At 41.7% G+C, this 26507-nt stretch overlaps 2 protein-coding genes across 3 annotated transcripts; one reads left to right on the forward strand and one right to left on the reverse strand.

The window, feature by feature from the left end:
- Positions 1 to 283: 283 nt before the first annotated feature.
- On the reverse strand, positions 284 to 10212 carry gtf2f1 (general transcription factor IIF, polypeptide 1). Of its 2 annotated transcripts, none has more exons than XM_071902542.2 (14): positions 10142 to 10212; positions 9350 to 9422; positions 8953 to 8999; positions 8379 to 8451; positions 6551 to 6744; positions 4694 to 4864; positions 3632 to 3840; positions 3177 to 3333; positions 2995 to 3050; positions 2380 to 2511; positions 2161 to 2231; positions 1586 to 1727; positions 1247 to 1385; positions 284 to 1033 (listed from the first exon to the last, which is right to left on the reverse strand). In XM_071902542.2, exons 2-14 carry the CDS (start codon positions 9359 to 9361, stop codon positions 829 to 831), a joined length of 1608 nt encoding a protein of 535 aa, XP_071758643.1. In that variant the 5' UTR covers positions 9362 to 9422; positions 10142 to 10212; the 3' UTR covers positions 284 to 828. The 2 variants fall into 2 exon arrangements, with proteins under 2 accessions (XP_071758643.1, XP_071758642.1); XM_071902541.2 differs by having other exon boundaries at positions 2158 to 2231.
- A 2290-nt stretch (positions 10213 to 12502) lies between these two features.
- On the forward strand, positions 12503 to 25008 carry LOC139914271 (uncharacterized). Its single transcript, XM_078284511.1, has 23 exons — positions 12503 to 12533; positions 13153 to 13191; positions 13282 to 13650; positions 13844 to 13975; positions 14146 to 14292; positions 14452 to 14577; positions 15117 to 15260; positions 15931 to 16077; positions 16228 to 16374; positions 16555 to 16592; positions 17097 to 17177; positions 18146 to 18175; positions 18302 to 18467; positions 18554 to 18667; positions 18770 to 18945; positions 19187 to 19399; positions 19493 to 19696; positions 22811 to 23052; positions 23171 to 23237; positions 23581 to 23672; positions 23812 to 23971; positions 24151 to 24216; positions 24931 to 25008. Exons 1-23 carry the CDS (start codon positions 12503 to 12505, stop codon positions 25006 to 25008), a joined length of 3009 nt encoding a protein of 1002 aa, XP_078140637.1.
- The last annotated feature ends 1499 nt before the right edge of the window (positions 25009 to 26507 follow it).

The following is a 26507-nucleotide window of genomic DNA, read 5'->3' on the forward strand; positions in this document are numbered from 1 at the left end:
CTACTCCAAAATGACAGCAATACTCGTGCATACTGTATGATGCATATATCATATATACATTTATATATGAAATGTATACAGAGGAGTAGCTTAAATGCATACCAAATTTCAGGGTTTAACATCTCCTTTTCTTCTTTAAATGAGTAAATTTCACCTAAGAATTTTTATTTACTTATTTAGAGAAATGTATCCCTGTTACAGGTATAGACCGGATTTGTGGTTCATAGTGTTGGGTAAGTTAGCATCACCTATGTGGTACCAAGAAGAAGAACTCAAGAAGAAGCACGTTTTAGATTTTATTAGAAAAGTGTCTAGCAAAGAAAAACAAGTTATAAGACTTTTTTCAAATCACCAAGTTCTAACTTTAACGGTTTACATGTGGAGAGAAGACCATACAGGGTTTATGAGCAGTGCTTTTCACTCCATATGAAAAGGTTTCTGTTATTTACTGTAGGTTTTGTGGTTATAGAAAACAAATCGAAGATGCTTAACAAAATGTTCTTTGATAAGTGTCACCTGCAACTACAGTTTCAACCTCAGATCCCACAGCATCTCATACCACAACCCTTTTAAAACAGACACAAAAACACACACTCTTCCAGTGGTCGGGGTTTTGTGAGAATACCAACAGATACCTCCATCCTTGTTTGAAATAATCTTGATCTGAGAAAGCTAGAGTACAAGGACGCAGTCAGTGTTCAACAAGACACTGGGTCTTAGCCCCTTTTTTTCCTTATTCTCTTTTATTTTATCCTTTAGAAGATATCACTGTCAGCCCCTCACCTCTCCGTTTTTCTACCACCACCCCTCCATCCCCCTGTCCTTCGGTCACTCAGTGAGGTAGAAGTGCATTTTGTCGTTTACGTTCTTCCGCTCCGGATTGAGGCGCTTCAGGATCTGCGCCAGCACATTGACCGTCTGCTCGCTGCTCAAGCCTGTGCGCTTGGTCTGGAACTTCTTCAGCAGGTCTTTGGTGGTCATGGGTTTGCGGATCAGGTAGCGCCGGACCGCGTCCTCTGTCAGCTGCACGTCGCTGTGGGGTACATGGATGGAGAAGAGACGATTTTGAGGGGCAGAAGAGAAGCAGAGTAGTATTTTTACACCTAAATGAAACATCCTTTTTGTCTTTTGATGTCAGCATTTGCAACTCTAATATATTTGGCAGTCATCTCAGTCTGTAAATTGTTGAGAATTAATATATTTGTAATGCTTAGAGACATTAGGAAAGATTGTTTAGCTTGTGTACCTGGAGCTGGGGGTGGATTTGCCCGACGGGGGCTGGGGTGTGCTCTTTCCAGAGGGGGCAGGGCTCTGACTGCTGGGCTCCATCTTCAGCCTTTTGGCAGCCGGTGAGTCAGTGCCAGGACCCTGGGGCTGTCTCTTACCTGTAGGCAAGTGAGGGAGGGATGGAAGGGAAAAAAAAAAGAGAGGGAGAGATTTCAGGTCACCTTTGGAATTTTCATAGACTCAGATTAGGAGAAATCAAAACATCTGTCAAGTGTCTTTCATTTACAAATGAATACTTTGGCTATGGAGTTATATATTATATCATTTGGTGTGGGTATGCATGTGTACGTGTGAACACCTTGCTCCAGCTTGCTGGCGGCAGCACGGAGTGTACTGGAGGTGGAGGCGGAGTCTATGGACGGTGTCCCGGGGCGACTGCCAGTCCTGGAGCTGCCGCCGGAGCCACGCCCCCCTCCACGCTTCGGAGGCGTGCGCTTCTTCTGAAAGAGGAGAAGAGAAACAAAGAGGAGTTAGTTGGGGAAAAAAGAAAAGAAAAAGCACAACACGTGTACTAGACAGAATTCAGAAAATTGGAGATCGTGAGATTACTGTGACAGAACTACATTAGCGATGCCTTATTCTCAGCCCATGCGACAGCCAATGAAAATCAACTTGTTACATATTTAACAAGTTGTACTGCATGTCAGAACGGCAGAGAAAGAAAGCATTTTCTAACAGAACTCAAATGTAAAATTGTTATGGGCTAACAGTAGAGTATTTTCTTATTCATAAACGTGAAATTATGCAAATAATCAACCAGGCCTTGATGCAAGAACACAAACGGTAAAGCTGGCCAGGTAATGCAGGTTTTTGAATAAGAAAACACTATACCATGCGCCCATATCCAGTCATACACACACTCACTCTTACCACCATGAACAAAGCAGAGGCTGCCTCTCCTTCGATGTCGCTGTCGTCTGAGCTGTCCGATTCTCCGCTGCTGTCTGCGACACACACAAGTCCACACAACTCAACATAGTTTCACCTTAAGCATCAGGCAGAAGGCAGTATCATTTAACACTGCTCATATTCATTAGGTCCTCATTCAAATATGTATTTTGTCAAGTTGTCATCTGTCCTAGAGGTATGTACCCTTTTTCTTCTTCTTCTCCGTTTGGACTGGGGTCTTCTTTCCTTCCTCTTCCTCCTCCTCCTCTTTCGCTTCCTCCTCATTCTGTTTCTCCTCCTCACTCTCTTCCTCGCTTTCAGATGCCTCGTCGATTCCTACAAACAAGGGGCAAATATTTTAGAAGGAAACCAGTGTAGTTGGCATTGGCAATCATTCATTTAAAGTGCCACAAGTCAAAAACAAACTACATGTCCGCTGACATTTTGGTGAGGTAAAAGCATAGGCAATGTGCATTCTCATAATATTCATCATCTTAGAGAATTCTTGGCAATTATGTGATAGCGATGTCATCGGTCCAAAAAGGGAGGACTTTGCTGGTTTCATGGGACTGTAGGTGAGAACAGACCCACTTGCAGTGGAAATGGGTTCACACCTCTGTGTGATTTATTGAATCCTTAACCAACCCATAATACAGTGGCATTTTTAGACAATTTTATTACAATTAATGGGCATTAAAATTGCTGACGTAATAATAGTTTATATTATCTATATTTGATTATCTATATTTGATTATGTTAGACAACTTATCTCTCTCAAATAAACGCGCACACACACACACACACACACAGAGCTCTGACCTTTGGGGAGGTCCTCTCCTTTGCTGGGCTTTCCTTTCTCTGGCTCCTCCTCTGAACTGAAATTGGGGACAAAATTGAATGTGTGCATGTCACAAGATATGTTAAAAAAAACAAAACAACAGATTTTATACAAGTGTCCATAAGGTGTGTTTGAGTGTGTGTGAGAATGCAATGGATCTGACCTGCTTTCATCTGACATGTAGTCCACCTCTAGGCCCTCGTAGTCACCGTCATCACTGTCCTCCATGGCCTCGTTGTCACTGCTCTTCCTCTTCTTCTTCTTCTTTCCTTTCCCTTTCCCCTCCTTCTCTTTCTTCGCCTTCGCCTTGCCCTCTCCATCTGGTCCAGGGGATGGATGGATGGATAGAAGATAGCAGAGGGGAAAGGAATAAATATAAACGGGAGGGGAGCCCAGGCAGCGGCAAGAAAGAAGATCATGGAGAGATAAGTAATGGTGATGAGAGGGAGGGAGGGAAGAAGCAAACAACAGAACAGAATGAGGAGACATTTAAATGCTTTACTACAATCACATTTGAAGTGGCCGATTTTTCTTTCTCTTTCACAAACTCTCTCTCATAGGATCCTTTGCTTTCCTCCCTTTCCTCAGTCCCACCCCGCCCCGTCTCTCTCTCCTTACCCTCTCCCATGCTGCTGTCGCTGTCATCGCTGCTCATCTCCAAGTCGTCTTCCAGGTCGTGGATGCGCAAGTCGCCCCCTCGCCCACCGCCCTTCTTCTTTTTCTTCTTCCCCGCCTTCTCGGTCTCATCTTCCTCGTCCTCGCCGCGCTCCTGCTCCCGCAGACGCCTCTGGAGCATGATGCTGAAGTGGTTCACCACCTTGTTCCTCCTGTAGGAGGGGGGCAGGCATCATAAATGCAATGTCCAAAATGAATCTTCTGACGCACCCGCCAAGGGCTGGTAAACAAATAAACAGTACCTGCCAAGAATCATTTTTACTGTCCAAAATATTTAGTATACATTTTTTCTTTTTTTTTTTTTAACCGATGTTAGGCTAGTTGACCATCCAGACAGCAGAGAAACAGGAGGAAAAGTTTAGTTTAGATGCCTGAGTAACAGGCAGCCAATCAAAAGCCAGTTTGATACAGAGCCACTGTTTTGCTTTGATTTGATCACGGTCAGGCACAGTGATCAAATCTGTTTGACAAAAGGCAAAGACCAAAGACTGTACAGAACCAAGGCTTTCAAATATTAGCGGGACACTTACTGATTTATCTGCCAAAGACAAATTTTACTGGTATTTGGTGCTTGGCAGGTGGTCATTTCGGACTTTGTGTGTGTGCATGTAAAGTACATTTTAAGCTCAAAGTTTCGGCTCCACTCATGCATCCAAATACAACTCTCTCACACACAAATTTGTTCCAAAACACCAATTAACTACTTTGCGTGCCCCTCCTCCCCCACTGCTCCTGTCTTCAATCTTTTTCCTTCATAATGCAATTTCCTCTCCATTTTTGCTGCTCTAACTCTCCTGCTGTAACTTCCCCCGATTACTTACTGATCTTTTCTTTCACCGTTCCTCTCTTCTGCCTTCTTTCCTGCCCCCGTCCTTCTCACCAATTTCTCTTCTCCTGGCCTCCCCTTACTACCTGCTACATCTCCTCAACCTCCATTCTTCTCCTCCTCACATGGATTTTTCCCGATCCCCCTCCCTCCATCACAGACACCCAATCCTTCCTCACCTGCCCCACTCCTCCTCAGCTTCCTCGGCAGTGAGCGTGCGGTGCTTGGCCAGCGGTGTGAAGTTGTACCAGCCGTGGACAGGGAAGGCCTCGAAGGCCCCATCGGGACACTGTGTGAAGATGTAGTAGGATGCGTTCTCTGTAACACCGCCCTTCTTTTGACCTTTGAACCTGTAAAAACCGCACACAAACACACATACACAGACAGAGGGAGAGAGTGGCTGTATTGCAAACAAAACAATGCATATCAGGTTCCTGTACTTTCATATGGGAATATTTTGACCCAGAACGTATTGCTGTTTATACAAATGTGGATATGGTGTGAAAAGCACTTTTTCGCTACCTAGCGGCTGTAGTTGCTTTGCAACTGTTTTTCCATCTTTCCTGCATAATTTCCTGTACAGATCCCAAGTCTTTGGCTGAAACTGAGCCACAGCAAGAGATGCATGTGAACTATAACTCCCATACACTAGTACAAAAACACACTCTGGAGGTTTACTGTTTAAGATCTAAACGAGTTTAAAGAGGCATTTATGGATCTACTGCATGGAAAGATGGATTAGTGAGTCATTCCCAATGCATTCAAATATGAGTGCATTGTAGGGTTGGGCGGTAATACGGTAATACGGTATCCCGGGGTATTTGAAAATAGCAACGGTGTCCGTTTCATTACCGTCATAAAAAAATTTCTGGCAGAAGAAGAGGAGAGAGATGCCCAACCTGCACCCCCGAAAAAAAAGATAACTTTGGGCAGTCTCTTGCAAAAAAAAGCTGATGCGGCGGGCGTGGCAGGTCCCGTCGGACTCGGCACCATAGAGGAGCGAGCAGAATCAGAGATGAATGCCTATTGTCGCGAGCCTGTGATTCACGGACGAAGATCCCCTTCTCTGGTGGAAGTCAAATGGAGCCAGCCGCTTTCCGCTGATGTCGAGGGTGGCCCGAAAGTACTTGTGCGCGTGTGCCACAAGCTCACCATCAGAGCGGGTGTTCAGCACCGCAGGCAAAGTTGTAAGTCCGTTACGTGCCCTGCTCAAGCTGGAAAAAGTAAATACGGTATGCTTGTTTTTCTGGCGAAAAACCTAGAATAGGCTTGAAGAATAGCCTAACGTTGCGGTCTGTAGGATACGCTTTTATGCCCATTTTCGTTACTGCCGTTTTTGTTATTTATTGTTATTTTGTTATTATTTGATAAATTATTTGCTATAGGCTTTTAGTTTAATTTATTTGTACTGTATTGTAGCCCATAGACAATTTGTTGTTAATTTCATTCCATTTGGTTGACAGACGCCCGAGAATTAATTTCATGTCCTTGCACTATTTTTTATTTACCTTAGGCTACCCGCTGTATTTGCACTCAAGTTTTATATTTGTTGTTAATAGATGACATGTTGTTAATTTTGTACATGTTTTGTTGTTATTGTTTCAATATTCTGTTGTAAATATGCAACGTTTGCTATTCCGTTTCTGATGATGTTCAGAGAATAAAACTGGAACATGTATCACATTTTTGTCATGTGAAAATCACAGTTGAAGTGCACTGCAGCCACCTTGTGGTGGGAAACGGTATAGCAGCGACTACATAAATTCATCATTTGGAATTGGCGGCTCCCTCCAAGCCCTACAATGTGATTTTTAATCAGATGGTAATACCGTATACCGCGGGAAAATTTGGGGAAGGTTTAACAGTGTCAAAAATTGGATACCGCCTAACCCTAGTGCATTGTGCTCAATGTGTGAAAATAATTGTGTTTATGTATGATGACAGCATGCAAGCATATGGAGAAAGAAAGAGAAAGTCAGTGTAAGTTAGAGATAGAAAGAGTGAGTGACAGAGTAAAGAAGTGTGTTTGTCCCCACCTCTTGCCAGCCTTGCCGTTGACCTTGAGGATCCAGGGCTGGTCCTCCACTTTGAACTCACGTGTCACGATACCAAACTTCTTCCGCCGCGCTTCCTCCCGCTGCTTCTTGCCAAACTCACTGCCAGCTGCGCCATCCTGCGACTCTTCCTCCCCGTACATCCGCCGGGCGCTCATGTCTCTTTCCATACGAGCCTGGGGAGGGAAGGAGGTAACGCTGCTTATGATTCTTGAATTCAGTGAACTAGTGTATTATCGGTACTGTTGTTGAAATGAACTTGGCTTGAGCGGTGACATCTTGACCAGGGCCTCGTTTCCCAAAAGCACCTTCCATACTGACAGGATCGCAGGGCTTTAAAATACACTTAACTAAGTGCTGCTTTGAGAAACGCACGTAGGTAATGAACGAGCCTTCATAGGATTACACTTAAAAACGCTTTACCTCTAAGAACAATCATTACTGGGAAACGAGGCCCTGAACATTTTACAAGGAAAGTGCTATACTAAAACTGTCCACAAGAGGGAATAATAAGCTATCGATCACTGTGGGGAACATTCATGGCCATGGCAGGAAAATCCCTGCACTGTGGAAAATGAATCAATCTATTGAAGCAGCTCGGTGTGGACTATTTCATGTGCAAATATATGAGGCACCTTGGTAACATTATGATGCAGTGTAGGAATATAACACCAGTACGTGTCCTATAATGTGTCATAAGAAGCAAGTGTTTGCAATGGACATGTTCATTTCTCAACAGCGCTATGTAACATTTACTCCTGTGATGTTTACAACTAAAGGCCTTTTTCATTGCATTTACATTTAGAAATGTACCACAAGCAAATAGTCGCTCTGACATTATTCCTTTTTAATAGTCCATCTTGTATTTCCTACAAATATATTTCCTGCAATATATTTTACTACCCCCCTTTTGTTATGGTTGAATTTATAGGGATACACATATAACATACTGTCTCAATGGAGAGGTTAACAGTTACCTGTGTTATCTTTTGTAATTAATGCTCAGGTTATTAGGCACAAAACAATTTTGAATTATGTTATTTTTCTATTTTTTAGGGAGGCTACATTAGAGTTGTAGTGGGGCTTTGTTGTTGTTGTTGTTGTTGTTACATGGGCAGGTGAGAGCAGCGCGCTGACTACAACATCACAAGATTTTTCAAGCTGTAACTATCTTTTAAATAAACAGCAGAACATGGATGAGACTAATTATTTTCTAATTTTGTGTTTCAGATTATGGCCACCATAATGCTCTAAAACATGCCCATGGTGTCGGTAAAATGTTTACTTCATTTCTTGATTTTAAAAAATATTTTAAATATTTTCAAAATACCAGAAACACTGATGATAAATGACAATGATAAGTCAAAAGGCCATATCCAGGCAATAACTAGGACCATCACATGGCCACGCTATTGCTGACTTTTTCTATATTTTCTGTAGGCATCAAAAGTAAGGCTACTCAAGCTAATACAAACATTGTAACATTAGCCTCTCACTCACGGTCAGTGGACTAGCTCCAGGGTGATGACCTTAATCTTAATCATGATCTTAATGACATGATTTACCAAGTATTAATTGAACTGTCATAGGCCACAGGATTAATACATGTAAATTATTAAATTGAGGGGAATTCCCCTCTGAGAAAAATATACCCAAGTGTACATAAGCAAAGTGTTCATGAAAATGCGGAAAAATGCACATCATTATTGATGTTCTGCAGCCTGCCTGAAGCGTTATTAGAAATATTACGAAGAGGGCCAGAGTTCCCATGGGATGTGAGTGACATTCATCTGTCTAAGAGTAGACTCACCTGTGTCCAGGCGGAACAGTTGACTTTGTCTCCTGCGTTGAAGGCCATGATGCTGTACTTCTTGCTGGTGTTCCTGTGGAATAGACCGACAGGCAAACAGACATTCATTCCTTCATTAATTGTCTTCACCCGCTTATTCCTATTGAGGGTCACAGGGGACTGGAGTCTATCCCAGCATGCACTGGGCAAAAGGCAGGGAAACACCCTGGACAGGTCACCAGTCTATCACTGGGCTAACACAGATAGACAAACTCACATTCACACCACTTTAGAGTCTCCGATTGACCCGACTTGCTTGCCTTTGGACTGTGGGAATCCAGAGCACCCATAGGAAACACGCATGCAAACTCTGCACAAAAAGGTTGGGGAACTGAACCTGGGTCGTTCTTGCTGTGAGGCAGCAGTGCTAACCACTGAGCCACTGCACCAAATAACTGAATCGGTGATGTTTCATCATATTTTCCATGTACTAACACACAACGGAGCAGAGACATACGACAAGGCACAGACAGACGGGAGTGTCTGACAAAGCAGAGCTGCATTGTCGGGGTAGAATGCAGGCTATGTTACTCACTTGGGGACTCGCACAGTGTATTCTGTGGCTGAAGAACTGCTGCTCCCCTGTAAGACAAAGACACATCCAGAGAATCACTTTAGAAGGTTTGCTCTTGGCTTTGAATTTTCTCCCATCTGGAATGTCAACTGCAGGATGTGTAATACCAAATGGACTACAGCCTCTTTTCAATTCGATCTTAGCACTGTGTGTGGTGTTGGGCTGAGTTGAATAATAGAATAATGCTCTCTACATGCAAAGCATATGAAAAGGCAAGACACTTTAAACTGCAATACAGTTTACATCTCAAACTGTAACAGTACACAAGCCACACAGCCAGACATTAGGCTATGTAGAGCAATAACACAGTTTGAAAGATTGACTACTTTGCATAGAGTAAACTCCACTCAGAACTTACCAGTGACGTCATGGTTGTCTGTCTCTCTATATTCACTCTGTAGCTTATCAGTTGCTTTCACTGGCTAGGTACACTGTGGAAAAGAAGAGTAATGATATACTGAATCTGGCTCATTGTGAATTAAAGGACAAGCTTCCCCATATGTATCAGTATACTGATCATGTTAATTCAGCAAAAGCAGTTAGCTGGCTACTGTGTGATGTCTAACGTAAATTATGTTGTAATTTAGCGAGGGCAAGTTAACACCGTTTAAATTCAGCATGTATATCCCCTGGGTCATACAGCATTTACGGGTTATTACTGCTGTCTCTCATTGCCAGAGTTGACGGTCAGAGATTGTCTATTTCATTATAACTGTACCCATTAAAATTCTCTGGGGGTGTCAGTAAGTTAGGTCTGAGTTTTCTGTCTGAGGACCGCACAATACTAGCAGTTCAATTTGCGTGTTTAAATAAAAACCCAACAGGACATTCTGTGTTCCCAGAGACCATTCACTGCATGCTTCTATCATTAACTAGCTAAACTACCAAATAATAGGCTGTAAGAGTAACATATCTATTTAATGAAGCCTTTCATTGAGCGGGATTCTGTGTAACCCTCGACGTTAAGCTATTGTTGCTAACATAAACAGCTGGCACATCTTTAGCAAGCTGTTTGCTAGTGCTAACAACCCGTGACCTATATAATCCAGCTTCAAACTCTGCGTCACACTTTAGCTAAATTAAGTGATATAGGCATATTTATCTAGACATCTATAAACCTAGCAGAGTATATATATTAATTCATCCTCACCATGAATGTATTAAACTCGACCCTCACCGATTCACCGGTAGAGTGCTCGATCTGCGCAGTCTCCTAAACTAATCGTTCCCTCAATTTAAATGGTCGATGGAGAACTTAGACAAGAAATATTGGTTCCTAGCAGCCCCCCACTTTCTTTTTCTCGCTCTCTCTCTGGCATTTAACATGTAATACCAAAGTAAGTTGAAAAAAATACGATAGCAATAATGATTGCAAAATAAAATTGCAAAGGAATGACAGCAACAGAAATTTAGATCTAAAGTCGAATCTGCATTAAATTCATGGGGGGACTGGAGCTTATCCCAGCATGCATTCGAACTGTATGAGGAAACCAGCGCTCCATCAAGTTATCAACATGTACTGAATCAAATGTCTGTCAGTTTCTTATCAGTTACTACGGTTAGATAGCCTGCCACTGTATACTGTCTATTTAGAGCCAACTATGCTTCAAGGTTGTGTTGTGAATCATGCCATTTCAAAAGTTCATGTATTTTTGTTTTTTATAAGCTATAATTTGGTTTGATCATTATGAAATATAATCAGAAACAAAATGAAATCAGAAAATATTTGGAATGTGACACACATTATTAGCAATAGGCTAACATCCCTTACCTCTCGTTATGCCCACAAAACTCATTGGCTGCAATTGTTCACGCGACACAGAATCACTGAGTAAAAATACATTTACATGTCAGGCGTTCGTTTCTTTCTTCTACATTTGTATTTGAAGGGATTTGTATTTAAATGGGGGTTTAGGTGCACTAAGGTGTGACAGCTTTACAAGACAAATTGACATGACGGGTGAAGCAAGCTCAGCTCTCTCTTCTGTTGTGTTTCACTCTTTGTATCCAAATTCAGTCTGCATCAGACTGGTGCATGTCATTTAGCAAGGGATCATGCACTGTTCGACACAACCGACGGCATATATGTAGGCCTATGTTGTTGTTTTTTAATCCAGGTAGCAAGGGATTTTTGCTGAGTATGTATGTTTTGTAAGTCTTCATCAGGGCAAAAAACTGAATCATCACTTTGTGTATCACTTGCATGTACAATGGTACAAACTGTAGCCTAACACATGACTACTAGTCAGTATTGCTAGCATCTACTAGATACGTTTGTGTGCAAATCAGATGCATTTACATACAAGACTGTGATGTTTAGCTGATCAGATACTATGATTTGCTTACTAAAACACTGACATCATCTTAACAAAAATATTTTTTTCAGTGGTGAAATGACCAGTTCCCAGTCAAAAACAGCACAAAAATTAACTGTCATTCTGTGCAAAAAACAATAAACAGATTTATATAAAAAAAAAAATCTTGTCTAAAATTCTGTGCAAAAAACAATAAACAGATTTATAAAAGAAAAAAATGAATTATGTCAATTGAATTCTGTTGAGACAGTTGAGTTGTACGTTTAGAAACACAATCAATTGTTCACAGCTATTGTTGCTTACGAGCTGTGGACCTCCAATATGGCTACCAGCAGTTACATCACCTGAAAGCCCTCTATATTCACATGATGCCATGAGTCAAGTTTGAGTTGAACTGTAACCTCATCATTTTTTATTAATAGAGTGATTTTACTGTTGTGTTGGCTTCAGGCCATTGGCATGCATAAATTGAAATAATTAAATGATTGATTGCAATAGGCTCCTGTATAATGAACTGAGGATACTGAAGACATAATTAGGTAGTGGTTTGCTTTATCGTAGCCAATATATCGTTCATAGACGACCCACCGCTTAATTTACCACTAAATCACCATCTCACTGGGTCACACTGATGACACTCTGATGGATATGTTTGTTCTGAAAGTTGGTCACTGTGTTGCCACTGCCTATGTTTTTGTAATCACCATTATTTTTAATAATGCATGTCTGCCTAGCATCACTGTGACTTGATCCCTTTCTTGCTGTTACTGTGTGGATGTCTTTCTTATTTTCGACTACCTGTGGACTGTTTACTGCTATGGAACATAATTCTCTCCCTGAGGACAATACAGTGTCACTCTCGATCAGTTGCACCAAAATAGGTTTTTATTAAGATCAACAAATAATCATCAAGCTTTGTTACAGTAGGCTATGAGTGAAATATCTTTTGCGAAAATCTACTACTTACAAGACTGACAGATGGCAGCAGTCTATAGCTCTCTCTTCCCTCCTCTTGTCTTGCCATGTGCTCTATTATTCTACATGTTTTCCCATCATGAGTCAGTGAATTTGCATCACTTTTTGCATTTGTACCAAACCTTCTAAAAACATTTTTTGTGTGCTGTGCAAATTTCTAAGATGTATACCTTAGACAGTGAGGATTGATGTTTTGCAGAGCCGGAGAGGGAGCTGTCATGATGAATTGCTGTGTCCTGTCACTTCTCCTGGGTGAGTGAGTTCACATTCATTCAATGTGTGAGAATCTCCAAAGTTATGGACTGATCAAGACTTATTACATTAGATCCCAAGGAATTCATTCAAAATCCATTTCAAAATGTATTGTGGCTAATTTGAAAATATGTTAATTCAAAGTTGAGCAGCAGTATGATCCTCTTCAATCATTCATGATCAAAATCAATTAATTCTTTGTTGGCAGTTTAAAAAAAAAAAAAAGCAAAAGTGTTTTAGCTGAAAGTGTTGTCTTGACTCCAAATCAATTAAACACAAAGGCAAATCATTCCAACCAGAAAATGCTATTAGATTATTGTTATGTTTGATATAAATGTCTTAGAAATAAATCAGACTTCAGTTTTTGGAGTGGCATTACTGGTACTTCATGATACCTTGAAAATTAATTATTTATAACTTGGGCTGTGTCCTGCAAATTCCTTATATCTCTTCATTTCAATGACTAAATAAGTCAATTTTCTCATATGACATTTAGAGAGGGTTAATGTTTTTTTCTAGAATTGTTATTTGTTATGTAAAGATGTAAACTGTAAAAGAATACTGACAACTTGTAAGGTATTCTTCCTCTCCATAACTCTCCATTGTCTGTTTTTCTCAGGTTTACTCTTCATCCCTGCCCATTGTGATTTTCCTCCAGGTATGGATGATGTTCACTCACAGGTCCATAGGTGAAATGACAGTCATCTGTGCTCATCATTATTGACATCATTTTCCTTGTTCCATGCAGGTTCTTGTGATGGGTACACCAACTTAACTGATTCGTGGCGGAACCGAGCCTTTACATCAACTTCCTTCCCTGGCTTCCCCAAAGACGATGCACATCTTGTTAACAGTTGGTGGCGCTTCACAGGGATTGGTGGAGACAGAGTCATTACAAGCTGTATTGGAAGCAACACTGGTGGCACCTCTTACCTCATTCATTTTTCATTTGCACTTCCAACTATTGAGTCTGTGACACCAAAAACAAAGACTGCACATGGAGATGTTGGAAGCTGCAATCGTTTTGGTATTAACGTGGATGTGGCCCTCTGTCCCGGAGGATTCTATGTGTACAAACCATTAGGACACCCACATGGCAATATGGGTTATGTGATCTGTGAGTAACAGCTAATCATTGTCATCTGTTAACTTGTTTTATATTGTGTGTCAAGATGTAGCAGCCAATGAGGTATAACTTCAACTGTAGTGAGTGACCTGCTTCCATCTTTTCATGATGAATATGGTGTGTGTGTGTGTGTGTGTGTGTGTGTGTGTGTGTGTGTGTGTGTGTGTGTGATATCTCTATTCAGATCATCAAGTCTGTAACCCAGACTCGTGTGGACCACTTGCTAAGTGTGACAGTGATGGAGGCTGTGTTTGTGTTGCTGGGTATGAAATCCCTCCAGAACACCTCCCCACTCCAGAATCATATGGCTGCGTTGGTAAGCACATTTGTTGCATCTGAACTATGGTAAATCACAATGTGACCTATGGTCAGTGCAATTAACTTTCTAGCTAGAAGTACATCAAGAGGCTTCATGCATTCTTACAATTTGCAATTTGTTAGCAATATACACACATTTAAAATAGTGTCTGTAACATCTCCTGGCAGACATAGATGAGTGTGTGAGGACTGCAGGTATCTGTGGTTCTGACTCCAATTGTACCAACAAAATTGGAACATACAACTGTACCTGTCTGGTGGGATACATAGCTACCGACCCAGCATCACCGCCTGGGGGGTCCAACCCATGCACAGGTAGCATTTAAAAAATGTTCCTGTCTCTGTCTCTCTCTCTCTCGCAATCTCAAACTAATGTTTGTTTCTGCTTGGCTGCTATTACATCACTTTTATGCAGGTTGCTAGACTGATATACAGGTTGACACAACAGTAAAGGTTATCTCTTGCTCCTGACAGATGTTGACGAGTGTCTTGACAACGTCTGTGGTGATGATGGGACCTGTGAGAACAACCCAGGAAGTTACGCCTGCACATGCAATGAAGGCTACCAGCTTGTACCTGACTCATCTCCTGTTTGCCAAGGTCTGTTGACAGTACTGACATACTGTACTGTAACTGCACTTGCTCGTCAAAAGTATGTTCGTAAATTAACGACAGAGAGTCAGTTAGGCATTTGGCCCTCTAGATGACTGACTGACTTCCTGACCTGAATATGCCTCTTGATGCCATTGTGGGAATGTGAAAAAAAAAAAAAAAATCTGTGGGTCAGCTGTCAATACAGAAGAGGATTAGGGCCACGTGAAAAATGTATTTGAGTTCTGAGATTAATCTCAGAATTCTGAGAATAAAGTCAGAATTCTGAATTTAAAGTCAGAATAAAGTCAGAATTCTGAGTTTAAACTCAGAATTCTGACTTAATTCTCAGAATTCTGAGTTTAAAGATAGATAGATTCAGATATATGCTTCAGTGGGTCCATAATTTTTGAGTGAAATATTTTTTGTTTGAAACATATTTCACAAAACTTGAATGGCACAATGGCACAAGATTCTTTGATTAAAATCAAAATACAAATACAACAATGTCTTTGTTTTTGAGAACAGTGTCACTGTCCCTTCCTCAGATATCGACGAGTGTTTCAATTCTACTGTCTGTGGTCCTGATTCTGTCTGCACCAATACACCTGGAGCTTATATCTGTGCATGTCTTCAGGGGTTCACACCAACCGAACCAGACAAAGAACCCAGCGAGACCAACATCTGTCAAGGTATTTGCCTGAGACCTTGAGGGCCAAAATGCCTCTTGGCAGTCATTACCTTTAAGCTTTTGCAATACATTTATTTGCAAGACAGGAAAAAGATCATGTGTAAGTAAAGAAGGAATGGGGGCGACAGGGAGACATTTTTCAGCATGCATTGGCAGATGGAAAATGACAATTCCACAGTCTTGACTGTAGTGGAAAGCTCATCCCACCATTGGGTAGCCAGGGAACAAGAAAGGGACACACAAGTGTATGCTAGTAGCAGAGTGAGGAGTTATGTTGAAGAGAAGGCAGGTTGCAACATTGGGAACGAGATCCAGGGGCTGAAGAAAGCTTGGGGAGCAGCGCCAGGTGGGAGTTTCAGTAGTCCCAACAGGTTATATCCAGAGTTTGGATAAGAAGCTACACTGAGAGAGGAGGGGCTTGATATGTAATAAGGTTAAAATCCACATGTCAGTGTGGCTCCACAGTAGGCTGGCTACGACTTTTGATTGTCTAGGCTGATACAATATGCTGATTGGTGTTTGGTTTCTTTTGTGAGTGACCTAGATTTGAATCCTACATTTGATACTGAAGTGTATTCTATTCCACTGACCTCATCTGAAGGGGTACAATATGTGCAAAACCAACAATTAAAATGAGAGTTTCGTTAAGCATATATCATGTATTTGCACAGATATTGATGAGTGTGTCGAAGATGCCACCATCTGCGGTCCTGATGCAAACTGTACCAACACAATTGGGACTCATATCTGTACCTGTAACACTGGTTACCAGGTGAACAACCCAGATGTGATAGCCAGCTTTGCAAACCCATGCAAAGGTGTGTGCTCTTGTTCAATATGTGTGTGACCTATGCTTTTACTATTTTGTGCTGTCCAAATGTGTCCCATAAGAATAGACAGACCAGAATAGTGGTCACTGCTGGCCCATAAGAGCTGGCTTGTGTAAATGTGTATTTTCTCCTCTACAGATATAGATGAGTGCAGTGAGACACCAGGTGTGTGTGGTCACAAAACTGTGTGTACTAATGTACCAGGGACCTTCTACTGTTCCTGTCCTGATGGATTCTACCCTTCAACTGGAATCCTGTGGAAGATGGGGATCACATTTTGTAAAAGTGAGCACAGTCAAGTTAAAAGAGAACAAAGATTTATGAAGCATTTTGTTAAGGGGATTAATGCATGCTGTCATATCCTGATGTGTCCTATGAGCAATAGATGGTTGTTTATTTTATTTTATTTTATTTATGTATTTATTTCATTTTTATCTATTTTCCACACTCCAACCAATCCAACAGATCTTCAGGACATTCTAGATGAGATAAAACCTCCAGAGGTGAGTTTTGCTGGCATCTTTAATTTGAAAGAGGACAATTTTATTTACCATGCTATGCAAAGTCATTTGCAAGAAAATACCCCTGATATACTAAAATAAGCAACAAAAGTTTGTCTTATGCTCTTGTCAAAAAGTTTCATTGCTGAAAGATCCAAGTTTGTGCTATGATGCTGCCCATCTGAGAAGATGTGCAATGAAACTTTGGTAGCAGTATAATCTTTGTATGTTCAGTAGTATACAACAGTGAAATTTAGATGATATAAAGCTAGCATGTACCATCCCCCTCACACTGACATGCGCCAAACAATTAGCATACATGGTAGCAATGTAAACAAAAACTGGACATACAAAGGTGAAACTCTTATCATTCCACTTGTAGCGCAATGATAACATGATCAAAGATAGTATTTGCCAAAATATCTGTGTATACTCTGAATATTTTACTCTACAATCCAGTTAGTTGCTTTCAAGATAAATGAGGCTGAGTTTGTGCATCTGTTGCAGGGCCAGACAAAAGAAAGAACTTTCCTTGGCAATATGGACCAGCAACTGAAAGACAATGCAGACATCATCTTACCAGAAGCGGTCAGTAGAAAAAACTTTGATTTAACCCAAGGGCGTCACTACTATTTACATATTGGGTGGGACAGAGTTTGGTGGGGAGTCTGGGGGTCCTCCCCCAGAAAATTGGTGAAAGTTTGAATGCATTTCCTGCCATCTTAGACGATTGTCTTCAACTTATGATCTACACACAAAGTGATGTTGTTAGTCCTCATATCTGGGCTCTAGGGTACAAGTATTTAATTGCCTTAAACAATCAGAAGTGGTCAGGTCAAAACTGTTGAACAAATGATTGTCATTGTCATGATGTTTTTCACTTTTAACCTGATTAATTAAGATTAAAAACTGCACTCTAGCACTTCGCTTAACTTAGCTAGAATTAGCTAAGTTAGGCTAAAATTTTCTTTGGGCTGCAAATAATTACGATTGCAAGTTGCCTTACCTTAGGCTGCATGCTGTGTGACTCTTGTTCTCCCTCAGTCTGGCCTTGGCTCACCTTGAACAAGCTTGATGCACGTTCCAGGGGCGTGTTCCAGGTCCGCCTGTAGAAGGCACAGCAAACAGCCACTCATAGTGTGAAACATTTGTCTGACTGATGAATCATACTGTATGATCAACTGGCTTTCATGTTAAACAGCAATCCAAGCACTGTGAAATTAGAATTCTTCTAGGCCCCCTTGATTATTTATTGATTCTGGCTGGGCCTCAAAATTATTGAGTGTGACAAAAGGACTAACTTTGGGTGGGACTTGTCGCAGCTTGTCCACCCTATTTGTGACGCCTCTGATTTAACCCACAGTTCGTGGACTGTTGATTACTTATTTTTGTTGGTTTATAGAATTATCTTACATGTCAAGGCCAAGTAGCATGATCTATTTTAATTAGATAAACAGATATATAAACAGATATAACACTTTAGACTATTTTAGTGCACCAATGTGATGTAATCCACTAATCCTCTTCCCTCTGTACTTCTCGTCCTTTCTTTGCAGACAGTGACAAACAGCTTCTCAGCATCTATGGTACTCACCATTCAAAACATAAATTCAGTAACACTAACTGTGTAGCCTTTAGAGAGAGCTTTTACTCTATTTTGTGCTTGTAACAGCCAATTCAGTTATTCATTACAATGACTTTAATTCTCCAAGGAAGTGTCAGGTGTTGGACCACGGGCCAAGACAACCAAGATGGTGAGTAGTGAAGGAGATGGGGAGACCGGCAGTGTGATCCTGGGCATCTCAGGGCGTTTGATTTCCACCCTGATAGAGCCAAATCAGAACCAGACCAACAGAACCGTGCAGACTTCAACAGTGGGTAAGAGAAATTCCTCTTAGGTTAGACATATTTGAGTTCTAGGTGGATATCAATTCGACCTGTTGTAACTCCTATCTATGTGCCAGATTTGAGTCTACAAGCTATTGGTCCAGGGAGCAACACTGAGAACAGCACTTCCCTCTCGGCCAAAGGAAACACCATGGAGATCAACCTGCAGGCTGTAGCCAAAAGCAACAATGGTGAGAGAGAGCTCATGATGAAGAGGATGATGATGATGGAGATTACCATGGTAAAGATTTTTACGAGATTGTTTGTCTCCTCTATCATGTGGACATTCCCAGGTTCTGCAGCAGCTGCCTTCATGACACTCAGTGGGATGGAGAATCTTCTTAGTCATCAATACTTTCAAACAGAGAACAAGACAGAGATGTACTCTGATGTCATCACTGCAATCTTGCCCACAACAAACCACACCAACCTCTCTCAGCCTGTCAACTTCACTATCCAACACAAGACGGTGCTCATTCAACCAACCCATTGATTATATACCTACCCATCCACCCATCCATTCATCCATTCATCCATCCATCCATCCATCCATCCATCCATCCATCCATCCATCCATCCATTCATCCATCCATCCATCCATCCACCCACCCACCCATCCATCCATCCAACCATCCATCCATCCACTTTTCTAACAACATAAAGGTATATTTTGACATATCTAATAATCTTTGTTTCTCTTGGTTCTTCAGAGATTACCTGACTCTGGTATGGTGACCTGTGTGTACTGGGAGGACAAAGGAGAGAAGAAAAGAGAGGAGCAGGGAGATGACAAGGGAGGAGAAGAGGGAGAGACCATGCGTTGGTCAGTAGAGGGCTGTTGGGTCGCATACTCTGATGAAAACCACACAGTGTGCAGCTGCTCTCACCTTTCCACCTTTGCCCTCATCCTGCAGATTGGGGAGGTACTCTGCCCATTTGTCTGTGCCTGTATGTAAATGCTAGACCAGTCTCAAGGCCAAGTTAATCAGTCTGTGTGCATTCTTCTGTCTTCTCAGCCTCCACCAGAGGATCCTTTCCTAGAATGGCTGAACCGAGTGTGTGTAATTATTGGGCTGTTCTTCTTTGCTTTGGCCATCCTCACCTTCCTCCTGTGTAGTTGGAACCCCAAGATCAACAACACAGCCCGTCTTCACCTCTGCATCAGCCTCGCCCTATCCCATCTAATGCTGCTGTGGAATGACAGATATGTCAAACAAGAGGTACGATAAGACTAAGTTGATTTTCAATAAGTATTTTCCAAGCATCCTCAGTCCTGTTTAAAGTTCTATTGAAGTTAAAGGGTCAGAGGGGAATATTTAAATACCATCTGAAAAGCTAGCAGAGGGGACTAGAGGTCTTCAGGGTTATGCATTCTCCAGAATAGTTGAGAAACTAATGTTACACCCGTCAAATCTCAGATCAAAAATATAAGTTTTCCTTTGGATCAACCGCTATTTTATGGGGCCTCAAGTTTTTTATAAAGTTGACAGAACTTAAGTTAAAAGAATCTGCTGAGTGAGTATCTACTTGTACATGAAGCTTTGCTTGGCTAAAGACACGTTTGTGTTCACACCATTAGACATGAACGCACAGAAACAGAAAAATCCTCTGTACTTAACTGACTTGATAGACAAAAAGCCAGCTCTAAACACTCCTGTAATATGTATTTCAATAAGGAAAAATTTCTACTACATTCTGATTTCCTCAAGAACTGAACCTTCATTATAAATGAGAGCAACTCTGGTTTTGTCAGTTGAATCTGAATTAATTTTAAATTCTAGGAGGATGACCGGACTGATTATTGGCTCTTCCAGCTCAGAGTCAAGTCAGAGGAAACACATTTTAGTGATTACTTTGCAGGTTTGGGGCCAAACCTGCATGCGCTGAATTTTGAAACATTCCTTAGACCATGATTGGTCCTGCAGCCAACGGTCCACTTCACTACTGCCTTGTGGGCTCACCACATGCAAAATGAAGGATAGTTGTCCAGTGCAATGCCTGTCAGGTGAAGGACAGGTGCAAAGCAGACTCAGCAGACATGATGGACCTTGGCAATGGAAACTGGCTCTCTGAACATGGAACATAACCTCTCTAGAGGGAAGGAGCCAGAGCAGATGCAAGAGGTTGAGAAATAACAACTACATATAGTTGGGCTCACTTCCGTGCACAATGTAATCTCTGAAACCAAACTCCTTGATCAGGAGTAGTTTCTCCCCTTAGGAGTTGTCTTGGGGGAGAGATGTGGCAGGTGGATTTGAGGAGTCCAGCACAGTTGGAATCTGGCCCAGTGGACAGGCTGTAGGGATGTGTGCGCATATGTGCCTAACAGCAGTTTAGAAGTGGGTAAGTGGGTGGAGAGGGCTCCACCTAACGACTCAATACTGAGTGCTCACATTTGCAATAATGAGGGAATGTGAAGAGACGTGACTGTGACGGTTGTAATCCTGCATTATCAATAGAGTCCATAACGCCACATTCGGATTCAGGAGGAACAAAATGCATTTTGTCTTGCATGGTCACAGAAAAGTAGACCAGGGGTTATGGGAGTTTGCTACTCCAATCAACATGTGTTTTGTGGATTTAGACAAAGCCTTTGACTGTGTTCCCTGAGGTATCCTGTGGTAGATACTGTGGGAGTATGGGGTGCTGGGGCCAATATTGCAAGCCACTCAGCCCAGACATTCAGAATGAATGTTGAATGAATGAATGTTCTCAATCTTGGTATTAAATCAAACTATTTCAAGGTGAGCATGTTGCCCTCACTCCTGTTAATCATGGGCAGGATTTCAAGGTGCAGCCAAGTTCTGGAGAGTGTCCAGTTCAGTGACATTAGGGTGGCTGCTGTTTGTAGATGATGTTGTGCCATCGTTTTGGTCTCATTAGACTATGATCTCCAATGTGCATTGGAGTGGGTTGCTGTGGAGTGTGCTTCCTCTGGGGCCGCCCAACTGGGGTTCTTGACCATGTGGGCTGAAGAATAACCTGTATGCTTGCCTAAGAATAGCCTATATGCTTTCCCAGGCCTTCCAGGCCTGGGCAAGCGTATAATCCCCACACCTTGGGGATTATACTGGCCTCCAATACTGTTGCCCGATCAGCATCTGCATATGCATCTGAGCCAGTGTCAACCCTGGCCTGAGCACTCACCCCCTGGATCACCATATCAATGACTTTGAGCATCTCCACCATCAGGTCTGCAGTGCCTCTTGACATCTGAAGCCCCTTGTCAGGCCCTTCAGGTACACCAATAACAGACCACTGGTCAAACAGTGACAAAAATGTTTAAACCAAATATGGTTTCATCGGATGATGAAGGTTGAGCTCATCCTCAAGGTTCCCGCTAGCCCATGCTTAGATGCCCCACTGAGACTGGCAAGAGCTGAACAGGGAACTGAAGGTGCTTAACAAAATCTGGAAATACAGGCAAGGTGGGGTACCTCTGCCTTTTAGGGTCCCAGTCCAGTGCAGAAACTATGGAAGGGGACAGCAGGCAAGGGATGCCAGTAGTTGCTGCAGCGCGTTAAACCAAACACTTCAATAGACAAATCACAGGTCCCAGAACCACCCCAAAAAATCTGCATCAGCGTCATCCACATCATTGTCATCCACGGCAGAGGAGCTAGGAGCTAGGAGCTAGGAGCAGCAGACTCACCTATCGGGCTTATCAAGGCTTTCTGAGGCCACAAGAGACATGGCATCATGATGGAGGCACTTGAGGGGAGGGACCCGGACCCTGACCCCACCCACATTGCAGCGCAAGGACCTGAAGTTGGTTTGCAGCCAAATTTTCTATGGTCTTATGCATCTCCTTCATCAGCCTCTGCATGAAAGTCTATATGTTGGTCACAAACTGCACTTTGTGCAGATTGCCTGTTTAGTCCACATGTGCATCTCCTCAGCTCTCATGAAGACTTAGATACTCTTCCCTAGGGATATAACACAACACAGACACTGGTAAACACATTATAAAAACACTTGCCAAAGTCTTTCAACACGGGAACCCAAACTTCTCTATACTCACTCATGCTCACCATCACTGTTACTGCTGCATACGCTGGTAAAGCTTTACCACCACCCCTCCAGCCTCCACCTGCCCAGTCTATACTTTCTAGTTGTTTTTAACTCTGAAGATAACCAGAGAGAAAAGAGTACCAGTGTTATTCTGTGGTTATGCAGGGGGGTTATGTTCGTGTTCTCTGCCTTATCGTGGGCAAGCTTGCTCAATTAGGCAGACAGCAGCTTTTTAGAAGTGAGCCATTGTGCCAAATTAAACTGTATTACCATGTTTTGTAATAAATGGTTACATCTCTAATAAAGGCTATGTATGACAACAGCTGGCCTGCACTGTCATGGCTGGGCTGCTCCACTTCCTGGTTGTGGCCAGTTTTGTGTGGATGCTGCTTGAGGCTCTCCAGCTCCATCTGCTGGTCAGAAGACTCTCCAAGGTGCAGGTCATCCAGAGGGACGGCCTCCCCAAGCCGCTTCTCTACCTCACTGGTTATGGTGTTCCATTTGTGATTGTGGGCATTTCTGCACTGGTGTATTCTGATGGCTATGGCGCTACAAAGTCAGAGGTGTGAGTAGCATAAACAGTGACACACACTCATTCATTGCTTCTTCCAGATTAATGTATGTCTATTTATCCTGCACATTGGTTGGATAAGATTGTGTACAGTTGTGTGATTGAATTGCAGGTGCTGGCTGTCAAGAGATCGCAACTTCAACTGGGCTTTAACAGGGCCGGTTATTGTTGTCCTTGCAGTGAGTGTATTATGAGCAACTATCTATTTATCTATCTATCTATCAATCTATCTATCTATCTATGGTTTTTACAACTCAGTTAAACTAAACTTTTTTGAGAAACGTGCTCTACACATAGTTATTATTATCAGTCTTAATATTTTCTGGCTGTAATAACCAAATACAGAACATTGAGAAACTGCAGAAGTATAGCATTATTATAATGTGCAGTTTGGGGGAAAAAAAACAACAAAGACATCCTGACAGTTAAAGTGTACTGAAACAAATGTAATGCATCCTGCGGTATCAATGTTCTCATTGATTGGGTCAGACCTACTCATTGTCAGTGTCTTTCTTCTTTAAGCTTAATTGGATCTTGTTCTGTGCTACTTTATGGAGTCTGAGACCTACCTTGGCCAACATGAAGAGTGATGTCTCTCAGTCCAAAGACACAAGGTGTGTGTGTGGTATATGAATATATTCTATGCCCTTTGTAAGCTGCTTTCCATTGGTAGATTTCATTGTTTACTCTGTCTACCAAATTTGAATTTCACCACATGATGAGAAAAGCCAAGAAAAATGTTTTTGTTTGCAGATTGATTGTGTTCAAGATCGTGGCCCAGTTTGTCGTACTGGGCTGTACCTGGATCCTAGGCCTGTACCAGACCAACATCTTCTTTCAGTTCCTCTTTATCGTTCTCAACTCACAACAGGGGACCTTCCTCTTCATCGTCCACTGTCTGCTCAACAAGGAGGTAGACTTATCCAGATCATTCCCCAGATCCAGATCAAGAAGAGTATAAAATAGAGAATGTTAAATTGCATTTTAGTTGCAGTTGCAAAATTAGGCATAATCTTTCTGGTGTGTTAGGAAGCTGGAGTGTCAATATGCATTCAAAACGTACAGCATAGTATATTTCATTATGTTTTCTAGGTGCGAGAGGAGTACATGAGATGGCTGACCTGCTCTTTCAGAAAACGTAAAGCTGAAGGATCTGTGGTGAGTTCTTGCAGATACAGCGTGGCTGTATGCTCATATACAAATAGTATGTGTTTGTACAGTGAAAAATACAGTGAAAACAGCAGTGAAAATTATTCACTGAAGCACTATGTTCATTTAGCGGTTTAGGCAGATAATAAGTATGATAAAAATGATGAGTGAAAATATATAATAAATATAATGAGAAAATGAGAAAATCTTTTATCATTTTGTGTTTTGATGATGTGGAGTAAGATATCATATTACTAGGTGCTTGGGATGGAGCACCTCAATAAGAGCCGTGCTCTGTGTGTTTGTCACTGTCGGAGTGTATGGGTGCGTCTGTGAGAATGCACAACATTAGGGCCAATGAGACGTTAGATGGCGATGACACTGGACGTGCGAGCATGTGTATATTTACTGTCGCTGTATGCCTCTCTAATATTGAATACCCTCCCAACACCTCAGAAGTGCTAGCACACTTGTTTATTTCATCTGAACTTTGTCTCACCTCAGTTGCAAGGCTGCTAGCACAGTGCAGAGTGCAGCTGCAAGACTTCTAACCAGAACCACACCTTATATTTATTAGTGTCTTGCTAATGGTTTGTGTAATATTTGCCTAAATTTCATTCCGTTTTAAAATTAAAAAATAATCCTACTAATACTACTGCTCCTCCTCCTACTACTACTACTACTACTAATAATAATAATAATAATAATGATGTGTTTCATTAGAGAGATGCACCATCAGTCTCTGAGGACTTGGACAAGGCTGAAGAACAAACAGACCAAGGAAGAAAGGAAGATGGATAATGGTGATGAAATGAAATGGGAAAAAAGAGATGAGAGACAGAGAAGAGAGATGAAGTCATTACCCATATCAAAGCATTATTCATTAGCGAACTTGTTTTTATAAATTCTACATGTTGTACATGTTTTGACTTATTAAACTTATTAAATTATTTCTATAAATTATTTTTCAAAACAAGAGCTACACTCTTCATCTATGCATTTGCTTGAGTGTGAAAGAATTTTGAGAAGTTTCTACAAACATGTTTCCACCCAGAACTGCTGTAGGTCACTGTCCACATCTCTCACACATACACACACACACACACACACACACATACACACAATCTTACTTAAGTCACTTTTGGGGTATTTACATAGACTTATATTCATTTCCTGGAGAATTACCCTAACCCTAACCATAACCACTACTTGCCTAAACCTAACCCTTACCCTAACTTTAACCTAACCCTAACCTTAACCACTGATCCAAAAATCAGCTTTTTACCAATTGGAGACACGGCTTTTGTCCCCAATTGCACAAGCCGTCCCCAATCAACTGGTCTTAAGTCTGGTGTGTGTCCCTGAAAGTGACTTAAGTCATACCCCCCCCACACACACACACACACACACACACACACACACACACACACACACACACACACAGACACACACACTACTGAGTAAAAAACGTTCAGATCAATTGACTCTCTCTTTCTTTTCCATTTGTATTGTTGTATTTGCATGGGGTTCGGGATGCACTGGGGTGCATGTGTCCAGCTTCACAAGACAAATTAACGGGATGGGCAAAGCCAGACATATTCTCATTTACATTGTGTTTAGCTGATGCTCTTAATCGGAGTGACATACAGTGAGTGCAACAGCAAATCAAGTTTACATTCCCAGATCGCCAACATAACAAGCAGTACAAGAGTCAAAACTACATAACCTGCCTAGTTTCATTTGTGCATCTGATTCACATCAGATCATGCACTACACACAAAATGACATGATTGCTTAAATCCAACTGATTATGACAAAGCCTCCACAAGAGATGGTGATAAATTAATTTTGAAAGTCCTAGTAGAAGATTTGAGTTGAGAGTTGCAGCAAAACTGTGCATGTCAGCATTTATTTATCTGTGGTACCAGCACTTCTTTGGCAGCATGGATACATTTCCAGCCCTCCCAAAAAATAAATAAATAAATAAATAAATACAAATAAAAATTAAGCTCCACGCAGCCCATGTCTGTGGCCTCATTGGAGGAACTTTCAACATTTTAGGATAATGCAAATTTATAAGCCTAACAAACTTAGGTTAATGATTAATTAAATAACAATTAGAAGTTGCTTATTATTCCAATCCAGGGGTAACTAGCGTACTGCTCATTTCCTCTCCTCCCTTGCTACCACTTATCTCCTACCAGGAAGAAACTCGAAGGAGGCGAGAAAAGGAAGGGAGGAAAGTGAGTGAGAGATGGAGGAGAAGTGAACAGAACTGTACTGAGATGGTTGGCTAGATG

Source organism: Centroberyx gerrardi, chromosome 7, assembly GCF_048128805.1.
Source record: "Centroberyx gerrardi isolate f3 chromosome 7, fCenGer3.hap1.cur.20231027, whole genome shotgun sequence".
Classification (NCBI taxonomy): Eukaryota; Metazoa; Chordata; class Actinopteri; order Beryciformes; family Berycidae; genus Centroberyx; species Centroberyx gerrardi.